The sequence below is a fragment of the Macadamia integrifolia genome, chromosome 9, assembly GCF_013358625.1.
Source record: "Macadamia integrifolia cultivar HAES 741 chromosome 9, SCU_Mint_v3, whole genome shotgun sequence".
Taxonomy (NCBI): domain Eukaryota; kingdom Viridiplantae; phylum Streptophyta; class Magnoliopsida; order Proteales; family Proteaceae; genus Macadamia; species Macadamia integrifolia.
The window spans coordinates 24,416,535-24,432,449 of record NC_056565.1 but is presented as its reverse complement, the minus strand read 5'-3'; the positions used below and the strand labels follow the sequence as shown (position 1 = coordinate 24,432,449).

At 37.5% G+C, this 15,915-nt stretch overlaps 1 protein-coding gene across 2 annotated transcripts in view; it reads right to left on the bottom strand.

The window, feature by feature from the left end:
- The window catches only part of LOC122089158 (serine/threonine-protein phosphatase PP1-like), a 19,420-nt gene extending 3,578 nt beyond the window's left edge, over positions 1-15,842 (bottom strand). The window contains exons 1-3 of one of the 2 annotated variants that reach the window (XM_042658663.1): positions 15,212-15,842; positions 5,858-6,417; positions 5,555-5,776 (exon numbers count right to left, since the gene is read on the bottom strand). In XM_042658663.1, the coding sequence (XP_042514597.1) occupies positions 5,555-5,776; positions 5,858-6,417; positions 15,212-15,386 (957 nt within the window). In that variant the 5' untranslated portion in view covers positions 15,387-15,842. Of the gene's footprint in view, positions 1-5,554; positions 5,777-5,857; positions 6,418-8,735; positions 8,823-15,211 lie in introns of those variants that run through there. The other variant, XM_042658664.1, reaches the window with a different exon arrangement.
- Positions 15,843-15,915: the final 73 nt, after the last annotated feature.

Below are 15,915 nucleotides of genomic sequence, written 5' to 3'. Positions count from 1 at the left end.
AAAAAAAAAAAAAAAAAAAAAAAAAAAAAAAAAAAGAAAAAAAAAGGAGGGTATTTCTAGCTCTCCTAAACAACAAAACAAAGGGGGTATTTCTAGCTCCCCTACACGTGTGACGAGCAATCATCACTGCCGAGAGATGAAAAGGAGTTGGGTATACAACCCAAAAGCATAAAAAATAAAGAAAAGAGTAGTCTACCTCCTAAACAAAAACAAAAAAAAGGGTATTTCTAGCACCCCTATACGTGTGACGAGCAATCATAACCGGCGAGAGATGAAAAGGAGTTGGGTATACAACCCAAAAACATAAAAATAAAGAAGAGTAGTCTACCTCCTAAACAAAAAAAAAAAAAAAAAGGGTATTCCTAGCACCCCAACATGTGTGACGAGCAATCATAACTGGCGAGAGATGAAAAGGAGTTGGGTATATCTGTTTTGGGGCCTCATGGTACAACATAGCTGCCTTTAAAAAAATAAATAAATAAAAAATATTAATTAAAAAATTTATAGTTACTCAACCCAACTCAGCCTTATCCCAGTTAAATGGGGTCGGCTACATGGATCATTTCCCTCCAATATGCTCTATTCACGGCCATACTTGTAGCAAGACCTAAGCTATGAATGTCTTTCCTCACCAATTCTCCTAAAGTCATTTTAGGCCTACCCTTGGCTCTTTTAGCTCCTTCAATCTAAATCAAATCACTCCTTCGTACTGGAGCAACTCAAGGCCTCCGTTACACATGTTCATGCCACCTTAAATGACATTCTCACAGCTTATCATGTATCGGAGCTACTCCAAAATGAGTTCTAATATGATCATTCCTTATTTTATCGTTTCTAATTTTACCATTCATCCATCTCAACATCCTCATCTAAGCTACATGAGTTATCCATATGATGTTTCTTTACTTCCCAACATTTAGCTCCATACATAGCTAAATGAACTACTTCAAAATCTTATCAATTTTCTCTTCAGTTTTAAGGAATACAGTGATCAGATAACACTTTGGGATGCACCTCTCCCATTCATCCATCATATGTCCTATTTTAGTTCTCTATTTTACATCATCCTTAATTTCTCATTATTTATGATTGAGCCCAGATACCTAAAATAATCAATTTGTAGCATCTCCCTCTCATCCTATTTCACCACCTCATTTTCCATCCTATTGTCACCAAAGTTACACACCATATACTATATTTTTGTTCTATTTGTCTTAAAACTTGTGACTCCAAGGTTGATCTCCATAATTTCAACTTTGACTTTTGTCCCTGCTTTAGTTTCACCCACCAAAACAATATCATTGACAAAAAAACATACACCAAGGGATTTTGATTTGAATGTCTCTAGTCAAATCATTTATGATTAGCACAACCAAAGATGGACTTCATTGGGAATCACTACTGTCCCCCCCCCCAGATCTTACACTAGTCACAACACCATTATACATATCTTTAACTATGTCCATAATCCACATATTTACTTGAAACACATTTATTCTCTAATACCTGTGAAATTAACTCTCTATGTAATCTATCATGAGTTTTTTCGAAGTCAATCAAGACCATATGAAGATTCTTATTACATTCTCTACATATTTTTATAAGTCTCCTAAGTAAATAAATAGCTTCTATTGTTAATCTTCATAACATAAAACCAAATTGGTTATCCATAATATTAATTTATTGTCTCAAGTGAGTTTCAATAACTCTCTTCCACAAATTCATAGTAAGACTCATAAGTTTTATGCCTCTATAGTTATTACAACTTTGAATATCACCGTACATTTATAAATTGGAACCACAATGCCTCTCCTCCATTCATCTAGCATTGTTCATGTGCTCATAATCTAACTAACCAACTTAGTAAGCCAAAATAAGCCATAAATTCCTAAGCTCTTCCACGCTTCTATAGGAACCCAATCTAGACCAGGTGTCTTCCCTACTTCCATCTTCCTTACAGCTTCTTTTACTTTAGGCACCCTAATTTTTTGTATATATCTATGAGTTATCTTGATGGTTATTGTCATCTTCCAAGACACTACTGCTCGATATGTCATCATTTATTAAGCTATAGAAATAGTTTTTCCATCCCTCTTTAATATCATCTTCCCTTATTAATACTTTATTATCTTCACTTTTAATGCATCTAACATGGTTGACATCTTTACTCTTCCTTTCCCTCATTTTAGCTATGTTATAGATAGCTTTTTCCCCTTTCTTTATGCTCTTAATAAGATCCTCATAACTTCTTCGCCCTTGCTTTTCCCACGATCTTCTTAGTTTAATTTCTAGCAAATTTATAACTTTTTGAATCCTCTTCATCCTTAAGTCTTTTGCCATGTCTTAAAACTAGATTTCTTAGCCTTAATGGCAGCTTGAACCTCAACATCCCACCACCAAGTTTCCCTAAGTGACTGTTGTTTTCCTTTAGATTCCCCTAGGGACTTCTTCCGCAACTTTCTTGATACAAGTAGTCATCTTGTTCCACATCACATTAGTGTCTCCATCAACGTTCCATCTTCTTTGTTTGACCAAAATATTAGTAAATGATGCCAAGTTTTCTCATTTCAAGCTCCACGATTATCCTAGGGTAAGTAATCCCACCTTTCTTGCAATTCGGCATTTTGAGACACACATCTATGACCTCTTATCAATGTTGTCTGGCTCAAAAAAAAAAAAAAAAAAAAAAAAAATCCTTACATAGCAACTTATTGGTCCTTCTAATTAGAAAGAAATCTATTTGGCTACTACAATACCCACTTTTGAAGGTTACTAAATCTTCCTCTCTTTTTCAAATATAAGTTTACTACGGATAAATCATAAACCACAGAAAAATCTAAAACTGAAGTCCCCTCCTCAATCCTCATTCCTTTCTCCAAAACCTTATCCGTCATGAATTCATTGCATATACGATCTCTTCCAAAATAAACATTTGGTTCTCCCCAATAATAATCTTCTTCTTGAGTAATAATCTTTCATAGCCTCTACTAGTAATAATTAATTAGCTTTAAAGATAAATTATTTCATCAAAAAAGGAAAAAATGAAGCTTCTTATTAAATAGTTAATAGTCTAAACTAAAAATTTTAAAATATCAGGAAAAAAAAAAATTTTTTTTTGGAGGCAGGTGCTTTCATGAATGCGGTAAACAAAAAAATCTTATGGTTACATATCGGGGACAAGGAACCAGCCTAGCTAACTCGATTTCCCGAAGAAGGGCGCTCTTACAATATTGAGCTCCCAGCTCTCCCTCTCTATTTTTAAAAGTATATAGAAATGGTAGGCACTGGGAGTGAGTGAACTAGCCGGGGAGAAAGGGGCAACTACCTCTCTATAGAAAGGAAGGGAAAGGTTTATCCACTCATAATGATGGTAGAGTCTCTCCGGGTTGGAGGTCTAACAGTAGTCACATCAAGTCCTCCCCCTCTTACTCAGGATAGCTAGCGAGAGGAATACTACTGATTGTCCATGAAAGAAGGCTGCTGCTTCAGAAAAAGAAATAACTATTATACAAGGATAGAGAGCCCCGCCTGCGTTTTCAGATACGAGTGAGTGAGCGCTTTTTCTGCTATGAATGAATGACCTCTCCATTTTAATTTCAATCAAGTAATTAGGTTTAAATAGTTAAATGATTTTAATATTTACTGCCAAATAATTATTAATTATATACAACAATGCCCATGCAAAACACTGATTCATTAGCTAGCGGTTTTTTTTTTTTTTTTTTTTTTTTTTTTAAACTAATCATTTAAAGGTTCCAGCTGCATGAAATTCTGGTGCAACATTGAATGTCTTAACTACTTCCCAAATGGTACATTTCTGCATTAGAAAGTACTCTAATAGAAATGAAAGCACACCACCATATACTGCACATTCCATGCATTATTTTTCATTGACAAAATAATGCAGCCAGTCAACCCATAACCCAGATTAGGAATCAATGATTAGACTGGCTTCTCTACAGGATCAAATTTGAACTATTTTCCTGATAAATTAAGGTTGAAAAGGCTTACTGATTTGTTAATTCCAGCATCCTGTGACGGGAAAGATAGAATGAAGTAAAGAAGAAAGAGAAAAGATAAGAGGCTGTTCTTGGACTGTGAACAGTACCCATGATCGATAACTTGGAGAAATGAGACGAGAGGGGTAGGGAAGAAGAGCTCACAGCTCACACACACTTTCACAATTAAACTCTTATTCAACTGTGTAATCTGATAGGGAGTCACATCGTTATATAAAAAACTCAAAAGTCAGAATTTTAAGTAAATTTCAACAGTTTAACACCTAGATATAGTCTGACGGAATTAAACAACTAATACGTAACCTAATTTAGCAAAACACAAATACTAACTAGATTAGCATTAATTAGACTAATTATAAATACACTACCAAACAGTCTAGACTAAAACTACTTAATCACCAAGACTAAGAGGGCCCCACACAATTGTCAAGGCGTCACCTAAGTGGGCACCTTGTTGGTTTTGCCTTGCATCTAGGCCCCCTCCAACGCCTTGGGTCGCCTAGATGCAGTGACAACTATGGCCCCACATACTAGAATACTACATTCATGTACTCCCTATGGACCTAAAATTTAAGCCTTATAATTAAGCCCATTACAAATAAAAACATTTAAAATGAGAAGTCCATAACCAAGTTCTATCAAAATAAGACCAATTTTGAACCGGGCCAGCATTATTACGGAAAAAAGGTTTCCAGTAATAGCAGGTAAGGTACATATTACACATCATGTAGTTAGAGCAACAAAAGCAAACATTCCCAACAGATTCAAGAAATTCATGTACAGGGATAGTGATCTAGTGGTCAAAAAGAAAATTTGATGCAATAAATTCCTTGCAACTTGTCAAAGAATGCAAGAAACAAATACCATGTGTAACCAGATACTGATCCTTACGAGCCTCAATAACCAACTTCATGCAAACCATATCAATATGAAACCTTAATAGAGATATGTAACCAACTAGCAAGTGTAGCTTTATAAAAGTACCGGGGACGGTAAAAGGTTACTGGAAGTAGTGGTAGTATGTGAAATCTCCCAATATACAGGCAAAGACATGGATATAATATAGGAGATAGTTTTTAAAACCTACTGAACCAGCAGTTCGAACCAGAAAAAATAGAACAGCCCCCTTAATTAGTTCACGGTTTTCTGGTCAGATTCCTGGTTTTCTGCCTAAAACAATTATAAAACCAGGAAAAAAAAAAAAAAAGGTGGAACTGACCTCGGTTCAAGATCCAGTCCAATTTTAGAGTCTTCTAATATAGCATATGTCCATCATACCAATAACATATCATCATTTTCATTTCACTAAGCTGAATACAATTTTCCTTACCTTTATAATATCCTGAATTTAACAAAACCTTTTGCCATATACAAAGCAATTTATCATATAAAGAAGATCGATTCGATTACACTAACAACAGAAATGAGGAATTTATTCATAAAAGGGGGACAAATGAGAACCTAAAATAGAGAAAGAAACATGGTTATCCCTTTTTACAATTGTTCTATTGGTTTTATTTGTCAGTGTAACACACCTTGACTCCTGCTGGTGGGGTTCCAGGCTTAGTTGTAGTGGTGCTCCCAAAATTGAACTTTGCTTTCTTTTCTGCAGGCTTTAATATTTGGAAAGAGCACATCAGAGTCTCATCCACACTCATCATGGCACCTGAATTGTCAAACTCCCCACAGTAATTAGGTGCCGAAAATATTGTTACAAGTTGCCTGTTAGCGAAAAACTCGTATCCATCCTCCACAACCTGCATAATAAGGGAACAATAGTAAGTCGAAGTATTCTAGGATTGGTCCATATCCAAGAAAAAAACGAACCATAATTTGACCTGGTGAGCGCGACAAATAAGGTCAAGATCATGCTTCTGAAGAAATTCTGTCACTTTATCAGCACCAAAGGTATATGAGACTCCCCTATCATTCATCCCCCAACCCTGAATATCTTTACTGGGATCTGACCAGAGGAGATCACAGAGCAAACCGGTGTCTGGGACATCTGTAGGGCGCTGTAGATTCCGTATTTGATCCAAATCATGGAGGTCAGGAGAAAGACCTCCATGCATACAGAGAATCTTCTCGTCTATGAGAGCTGCCACTGGTAAGCAGTTAAAACAATCTGTGAAGACTTTCCAGAGCCTAACATTGAATCTTCTCTTACATTCATCATAAAATCCATATATACGGTTTATAGAAGCACATTCATGATTGCCCCTCAAAAGGAAAATTTTTTCTGGATATTTTATTTTATATGCAAGGAGAAGGCAAATGGTCTCCAGACTTTGCTTGCCGCGATCCACATAATCTCCCAAGAATAGGTAATTCGCTTGTGGAGGTAAACCACCATACTCAAAAAGCCTTAAGAGATCAGAATATTGACCATGAACGTCACCTGAACCAATACAAAAGTACAATATCAGAAACATTCCAAAAAAAATTCTATTTTAACCTCGAATATCTAATGTTATAGCGCTGCAATAGAAAAGGGAGCATATATTGCTAGTTTTCTGTACGTCAATATGAACATTTATGTATGAGAATCCCGATAAATAGCACATGACTTCAAGCATGAATTATGATTTGTAGTTTTGAAGTTCTCTATAGGTATAGAAATCAACAGGTGGAACAATATAAACAAGTTCCAAGAGCTATTCACAAAGATGGGAAGCAGAAAGAGTTAACAAGTAGCAGGGGTAAACCATATAAATTCACTTTCCCATCGATTAAACTGGTATAAATGCTGTCAGGTTTGAAGTTTATAGCTGATAAGTCATCAGCAACATCAGGATGCTTCACAATTTTATCAAACCAGATAATGGAATATATCAATCCAACAGCCTCAAGGCTTTTAGTCCATTAGGAGAATATAGTCATATAATGAAAGAACCTGTTTGAAGATAGAAAATTGATTACAATAACTTACAAAGCCAATCTTCTGATAACAAATTACTCTTATCCAGAACTAGTATAGATTCTAATTTTCCCCTTTTCTGATAAATGGAAAGCTGCACAATTATCTTCTTCATTTTTTTTTATTATTAGGTTTTTTTTTTTTTTTTTTTCCATCTTATAACAATTATCTTGTAATAAAGGACAAGCTGCTGCAAAAGTAGCATTAGCTAATCCCAAACCTGAAAATTCAGCAAGACTAGCACTTAAAAGGATCTCATAGAACAACAAAAGAGAATGCATGAACTACTTCAAGTGCAATGCCTTTCCAACAGCAGGCTGCCAACGAAATTAGGCATCACAAGAGAATGCATTAACTACTGAACTAGCTAAACTAGACTTATAGAGTACTTAAATTCTGGAAATGTTACACATGAATGAGCTTCTTCAAATCTCCAATACCGACCAGGCAACCAGAATCACAAAGAGCATCATCACTTTCTTCATTCATTATTTTTCTGATTTCAACCCCAACACGACAACCCCTTCAAAAAATAAATAACATATTTCTTCTACAGGATAAAGATGCCTTTTTTGACTTTGCAACTTCAATCCTCATGGAATATCTTTGCTCACCTAAGATCTATAGTTCTGAATTCCTTTTCCAAGTGTTTCTTCAACTTGCACCTGTTCTAGAATCTAGACTATCCCCGTGCACCATTCTATCATTCACAAATGTACAAAATAAGCACACTCAAACAAAAAGAAGGTGGAAACATTAGTTTGAACAAAGTATCACAATTTAATTTAGGAGGATCAGTGGTTCTAAAACATGTAGCAACTTCAAATAAGTTAACTTTCAACTTAAATCAAAAATACATTCAAACATTTCTAAGAACATTCTGTTAAGCAAAACAATGAATGCCCAAAGCTTTACTTCATGCACACCCAAAGTACCCATGTTGGCATGAAGAGATATGGGCATGCATATGGGATTAAGGGTGCCAATTGGTTCGGTTTCGGTTATTCAGTTGGGTTTTAGTTCGGTTCCAAATGATGGTAAGGTGGACCATAACCGAACCGAGAACCGACTCGGTTCGATATTTAGATACTCAAGCCGATTCAATTCAACTCGGTTCGGTTCGGTTCCTATCCAGTTCTGGTATGCAATTTAATTTGGTTTTGTACTTCGATTATGAAAACGGTTCCACTTTTGAACCATGACTGTGATGGGCCAAAGGCCATAATGGGCTCAAGTTATGGCCATTGTTAACTCCAAAATTGTCTTAACATGTAAATATGTGATGGTAAATTGCAAAAAACGCTTACCACCTAAAAAAAAAAAAGAGCTTGCACAGAACACTCTTGAATTTTCAAAATTGAATATTGAAAAAATCCCACTTGAGTCTTAACGATACTACTATACTAGGGTTTTTACCTTTTTTTGGTTTTAAGACAATTCGGTTTGATTTCGGTTCCAACCGACGGTTCTTACGCCTGAAACCAAAACCGAACCGAACCAAGGAACACACTCACATACTCAAACCGAATTTGAACCGAATTAATTAGGTTCATTCGGCTAGATTAATTCGGCTCAATATCGGTTTCGGTTCCCAATTGACACCCTTATATGGGATATATCTGACATGCATCCAAAAATTGGAAACTATGAACTCCCTTTTCTTGACACACCAGTCCTTTTTGACATTTCCAGCTGAGTCACCATTCCCATACCCATTTTTAGGCACACTTCCCCATCTTAAGTAATGGGAAAGAGGTGGATCTAACTCCTCCATACATACCCACAACTGATTCCCATACCTGAACCCATGTAGCAGTCTCAAACAACAATGATGTTGCCTGAACTGTTCTACTGAAGAATTACTTCCACAAGAGCTGGATGAAAATCCAGGGAAACAAATAATTGTTAACGCATCCATGAGAGACACAACCTTATGGCTATGGCAAATTGCCACCACACATTTATAAAGAAATGCAATGGGAAGGATAAAGCGTCAGAACGTCACACTATATTTTAAGATATAGGTAGTAAAACTGCAAGATAACAAAAAAAAAAAAAAAATCAAGAGCATGCAGTACAAAAGACAACCATATAGGAGCAACAATCCTCTCATGAAATGTGTAATCCATAAGTTTCTGCACCTTAATAGCCAAAACCACACAACAAGAATAAATAACCAGGGCAAGTAAATAGATAAAAGAAGGAACAAAATGTGAAGCATAACTAGGGACAGCCATGGCCCCCCAAAAGAAGACTTCATCTTCTTTGATCTGCAACAGAAAATCAGAGCAACAATGAAGAGTAACCATCCAGTATGTAATGAAGAGTACCAAAACCTCTCCATCACTCTCCCGGGGAGGGGGAAAATATGACCCTTATACCATACTAAAACAAATTGGGCTTTAAATTTTTAATTTTTAATTTTCCTGGGTTTCAATATAACGGGCCTAATCTATAAGCCTATAAAGTGGGGATAAGTTAATATGTGAAATTAGTAATTAAATTAACTATTTGAGTTACATTAGGATGCTCAATAGCTTTTCAGAGTTCAGTTTAGAAGTCTATGTATTTTAAATTAAAAATCATTTTATGAGTCAATTTAGGATTTTTAGAAGGTCTTTATGTATGTTAACCCATCAATAGGAGATGAATTGCGTAAAGAATGAGTTTTATTTTTAAGAGTTTTGGAGCAGTTGAGCTTGGCATATGGGATTGGTATCCCATACCTGATTTCTTCTCTCCTCTTCTGTTTTTTCCTTCTCCATTGATTACAAGGTTAGTTCGTGAAGTTATGCTCTACTAATCTTCTGTTTGCCATTCTGAATTTCTGTTTCAAGTTCTGCGTTACAGTTCCGGTTTAAAAATACGATCTTTCTAGTCAAAACTAGAAATCCTATCGCTACTGTACTTCTTCAAGATCTCAGTTTTTGTACTGATTTTCTGGAGCTAGTTTCAGATTGTTGTTCTACTGCTATTTACTGAATCTGAATACGGTTTTTGATCTGTTCTTAGACCTGCATTACCCATCAAAGGGCATACCCAGTGCACGAGGCTCCCGCCACAACGGGGTTTGGGGAGGATTATAATGTACACAACCTTACCCTCACTTCATGGAGAGGCTGTTTCCTGACTCGAACCACTAGGTCACAATGAAGCAACCTTTATGTTGCACCAAGGTCTGTCCTCTACCTGCATTACCCATCGATTTCAGAAATCCTTGTCTTCCTAAAATCTTCAATTATGATTTCTTAAACCTGGTTTTTATCTCTGTTTTCTAGTCTATAGTTTTTTTTTACCCAATCATTATTATATTGTTATATTCGAATCTGAAACCCCATAGACCTGCCCTTCGAACTTTCCTACTCCCAATAGAATTACTCCACATCTCTGAATCTATCCATCAGATTTTAATCTCTTTTGCAGACCTGTCAATCTGTTATACTATCTGGTTAGAGAAATCTCCCGAATTTTATGCATATCGGATATGTTTTGATTGAGTTATTCAATTTTCTCTCAATCTGATCCTTATACCCAAGGTTCGAAATCTTGTTTCATTTTAGGTGTTTCGGTGGGTTTAGAAACTGAAGTTTCATTTCGTTTCGTTTCGGCAAAATTTCTGCCAAAATGGTTTTTTGTTTGCTTCGGTTGACTGTGTCGGTAGTCAAACGGTCATATTTTGACCTGAAACTTGGTGGGTAACTTATTTTAAGATTAATAAACATGCTTAGAACACAAAAATGTAAAAATATTAGGGCATGATATTGTTTTAGAGTTGCACCTTTGTTTGGCAACAACCGTCGAACTGTTCTGAAAATTTTACCTGGTTTTGGAGAAAGAACTTTACCTTTCCTAAGCTTTGAATGTGTAGATCTTGTAGGAATCTAATGGAAGTCAAAATGTGTGATAATGTGGCTAATTAGAGGCTTGTTGGAGACTTTGAGTGTTTTTCCTTCAAAATATGCAAATGGAACTGAAACCACTGAGATAGGTGAGACAGAGTCGAAATTTCGACCGAGATATGGTATTTATAACACATGGAATGTATCGAGACAGGAGAGATACCGAACGATACCGAAATTTCGACCAAAATTTTATACAAATGTTATTTTGGACCTTATTTCGTTTCGGAAAAAAAAAAACCGAAATTTTGGCTAGATTTCGAACCATGCTTATACCTATACCTACAATCATGTCGCAAGCTAATCTTCCACTCAAATTCCATGGGTTGGGATTAGTACTGCATTATTATATGTATAACTAGGATCTTTACGAAAAAGGATCAGCAATTAGCTTACTCATGGGAATTGGTTCTATAGTCAGCTTTAGTTTGGCTTTAGCAAGAGGCTACTAATCAATGTTACCAGGATGTGAGTGTGGGTGTCAGAATCTGCCACAGACATGAGGTGTCACTTAGAAAGTCCAAAAAAAAAAATTTCTGGTATTCAGAGGATATAAATTTTTTTTATATTTTTCAATATATTATGGATTCTTTCTATTGATAGTAATAGTATAATTAATATTAGAAGCTTTAAATTAACTATAAACACGGGTAACCCAAAATGTAATATAATCAATACGCAGTTATAAACAAGAACACTCAGGAATAGAGACTCTTAATTAATATACTTCTAGCTGTGGAAATTAGGTCAAGTAATCCTTAGTTTAGATAAAGGTCATTAGAAAAGGTCCATTGGGGTTTGCCTACGGACTCTAAGCCTGTATATGTGTGGTATTCCCAACCTATTATGTAGTTTCTTTTACAAGAATCAAGAGAGAGAGAGAGAGAGAGAGAGAGAGAGAGAGAGAGCAGAAGCATCAGCAATAAAAAAACCTTTCCATCCATACATCAATCTCTTGAGAGTTCCAAAAGGGATCAAACTCATGCGGAACCCTAACGTCTCTCGCTCTGACCTAAAGCTCGCGGAACCCTATCAGTGCCGCCACTGGGAGCAACCCGGCCCAAAAGGAAGCAAACTCATGTGGAACCCTAACGTCTCTCGCTCTGACCTAACGCTCGCAAAACCCTATCAGTGCTGCCGGTGGCCGGACTGCTCCCCCTGCTCTCCCTCCCCCTCCCCATCCCCATCCCCATCCCCATCCCCATCCCCATCCCCATCCTTATCCTTCCCCTTCTTCTCTCTCATCCTTCCTCTCTCCCTCTCCCTCTCCCTCTCCCTCGCATCCTCTGGTCTCCTTCCTTTTCTACTTCACATGTCCAAGAAGTCGCGATCCACCATAGCCGCCTCCCCTTCTTTCCACTCCCATCTCTGATGATGGTCTTGCCAGGATCCCTGATCCTCCCTGCTGGAATCGCTGGCTCCTTCTTCCACCCGTGAGCTCTAGGCTTGCCGCTACTCTTCCTTGAGTTGCCTCTATGTTCAAGCATTGCTAAGTCGTCGTCTGCCGCACCGACCTACTCCCGAAATGCCTTGTTGGCTCCTCCCCCCCTCTGTCGACACTCGTTGGGTCTGTTGGCGCTCATCCTCGTGTCGTTGCACTGTTCGAGTGTGCTCCGATTCCGCGAATCCTTAGCATCCTCTCTTCTTGATCCTTGGCAAACCAACGTTGTCCCCGTGATTTTGGAAAGCTCTTTGCACAGCTTGCAACCCGCAAGTTTGCCAGTCATGCTCGGCCGACAGCCGCCAGCTGCCACGCTGGCACCCTCCGAAAGGTCGACACCCCCCTTCGTGGCTATCTCCTCCGCAAGGCCAGATTCTCTCTTGGTCGTGGGCCTCCGCAAGGCCCATGCCCTACCGTTGTGCCAGCCTTTTCAAACGGAACTCTGATTTACGTCTTGACGGCTAGAAGTTGAAGTGTTGAGACCTATTGGTAGGGTTTGGTGAAACGCTACCTCCAAATTTCCTAGTTTTCCCCTCCTCCTTCTTAGGCTTCTCGGTACCTATTCAACCCATGTGGGCTTTTGAATTGTAAGTTTTTAGGCTTCTGGCTCTTGTTTTGGCCTTGTGGGCCTTGTGTTGTTTTAGACATGTCATTTGTGACATGTCTTCCACTCCTCAAGCCCACTGAGCCTTGGTTGCTGTCCTTTTGGACTTTGGTTACCCTTATAGGGTTTGTAATCTCCCTTAGGGGATATATTTTACCTCCCCCTTTCTTTTAATGCATTTATTAATTCACCCCAAAAAAAAAAGACATTTTTTCTATTCCTACCCCACTTCCTCCGCCTTTTCCTCCAGCAAAGATAATATATATATAATGTATACTAGTATACTACAGCCAAAACCTTTTTTCATGGGGGAAAAGAGAGAGATAGAGAGGTCTGTGTAAAACCCAGCTGAATCAGTCCCACACCATTGCAAAATCCATGTCCACATGGATGGACATACAATTTGGTACGAGGCTTGCCAATCGGGGGTAACATAGCTATGATAATTAGTAATCACAGTCATCAAAGGCGTCGCTGGTGCATAGGCATCCAGGCTCTTTCTTGGGTCAAAGGCAACAACACACCTTATTGACACTTCACCTTATTGACACTTCACAAGTTTACATTGATTTATATTTATTATTATTATTTTTTTTTTTTTTATCAATATGCTTATATTATAATTATATCACATGCCTTGTTTATTAGATGTTGGTTTTCTCATATTAAGTCATTACTAGCATAATTATATCATATATGACTTCTATGTTGCATATAAACATAATTATACGAAATTATAATTGCTATACATATAGTCATATATTGCACGCCTAGGTAGGCACCTTGTCACCTAGGCTCCCCTCACCTTGGGTCACCTAGTTGCCGAGACAATTATGGTGCTAATATAATGATGCAGACAAACTTGATTGATCCAGAACCAAGAGTAATCTCTGAAATTGTTTTCCTACTGTGAATAACTTTCTGAGCAACAACCACTGAAGGAGCTTGTAAACAATAATTATAACCACTCCAAGAACAAAATCTAAGGCAGACAGATTTGATCATTTGAGTGGTAGAAAAAGAACTGAAGTTATAGCATGGAAACCATAAAAGAGAATTCAAAGAAACAGTGAAACCCTTGCAAAAAAAAAAAATGAAGAATAGAACCCATTGAATAGTTGGAACCCTGAAATGCATCTTAGATGATGATCAAAACAACTCCTCAACAATACAAACAAAACTGTTTCATTACCAAATCAATGCGAAAGAAAAGTTAGGAATCTTCAAATATTTCTGTAAGTGGTCAGTCTAGGGAAGTCATAGTCTTTTAGGAACCAAATCAAAATATAAAAAGAGAAAAAAAGGGGTAGTAGTTGATATCCTCACTAACAAACCCAATTGAGTACTTGGAATTGCAAACCTACTGTAAGGGACATGAAAAAACTCAGGAAGTCTGGCCTCTTGAAAAGTCACAAAAGTTGTGGAGAAATTACCATTGAAAGGTGTCAGAGCTAGATACATTTGTTCTCAAGAGGCTTGGGTTATTAACTTAGGCTGAAACAATATATATAAAACTGGAGCAGATGTTTGAACTCCTTACCAAAATCTATCCATTCTTGAATATCTCTAGGAAATAACACACTTCACACACCACAAGCACCAGCCACGGCATGTTAACCACAGACCACTGCCACAATCCTAAAGAAAGCCACCAAAGCACTCAGGCATCACTCCTATTTTGTGTTGGATGCCAAATTGAAAAAATATAAAATGATTTCAAATTTTAAAACCTCCAGACAACACAACTTAGAAGTAGAGTCAATGGTTTGAGGCTACCAACCATCCTGGATGCATAATCTCCATTAATAAATACAAAGGTGGAAGCACACCAACCTTCCAAACAAGCCACCATCGAAGCCTTTAGTAAAATCAGTTGATTATCATACAGTAATTCATCCAGAAAGTGAACTGAATACGTTTCAAAAGAAGAAATATAACCCACAGGAATTCCTTAATTGAAACAGCTGCAAAAAAGAATTCCGCCACTCAAACGGGGTAATACCATAAAATGGGTTCAGATTCCATCTTTCACTGCAAACCAGCTCTCTCAACCCCCAAATCACCCCTCCTCCAAAAAAAATTAAATTAAACACTTAATAGAGGATCACGAGCAGCATATATTTAAAGATATAATTTAGTGAGTACCTAACAGACATCCAACTCCTATATTCCTCACCCGAAAAGACCCAATTTAATTCATATCCAGAACAGATAAATCTTAATGGAAAATCAGAAATTGAAGGAAACCCATTTCAAGTTCCAATACAGACAATTAAATCCACGACTATAAGAAGTATTCGTGGAAAAGAAAGTGAGTCGACGTAGAATTACCGCAAATCTTGATGGGTGCCTCAAGCTCCAATAGATTGGGCTGCCGCAAGAAAATGTCTTTGGATACAACACAAAGTTGCCGGATCTCTGACTCTAAGAGCTGGACCTGCTTCCCCGGTCTACCTCGAACTTCTAGAAGCCGATTGATTAAGTCATCGAGAACAGCAGGGTCCATCCCTTAGTTGCCCCAAACTCAATCTCCGCCTCAGCAACCAAATTTTGGGTAAAATCCCAAAAAAAAAGTTCAGGAAAAGCAGAGACAAAAACCCTTTTTCCTCCACTCCCGCTTCTTCTGTTGTTGATGAGCTTCTTCTTCTGTTCCACCAGTGTAAGAGGAGAATTGCATCATTCGAAGATGAGAAACCTTTATCTAACTTTATCTTTGGGCATGGCCTTTTCTCCCCTCTAAGAATCGAAGAACTTTTGAAACATTCGCCTCCATCGCTGATTTAAAGCAAAGAAAAAAAAAAGATTCCTCTATAAACTGAGAGAGAACGACAGATTGAGAAAGAGAAGAACGAATTTTGTTCTTAACTTTAAAGGCAGAGAAAGAGAGAGATGAGGAGCGCGAAGTAGCCAGCTGACCTAAAGTGAGAGAGGGAATGCTCAAGTCTAGTGCGCAGTGCGCACGCCACGGTTGGTAGTATCGCCGTCGGTAAATAAAAATCCTTTTAAAGTCGTACCGGCATCCTCATATCCGCACT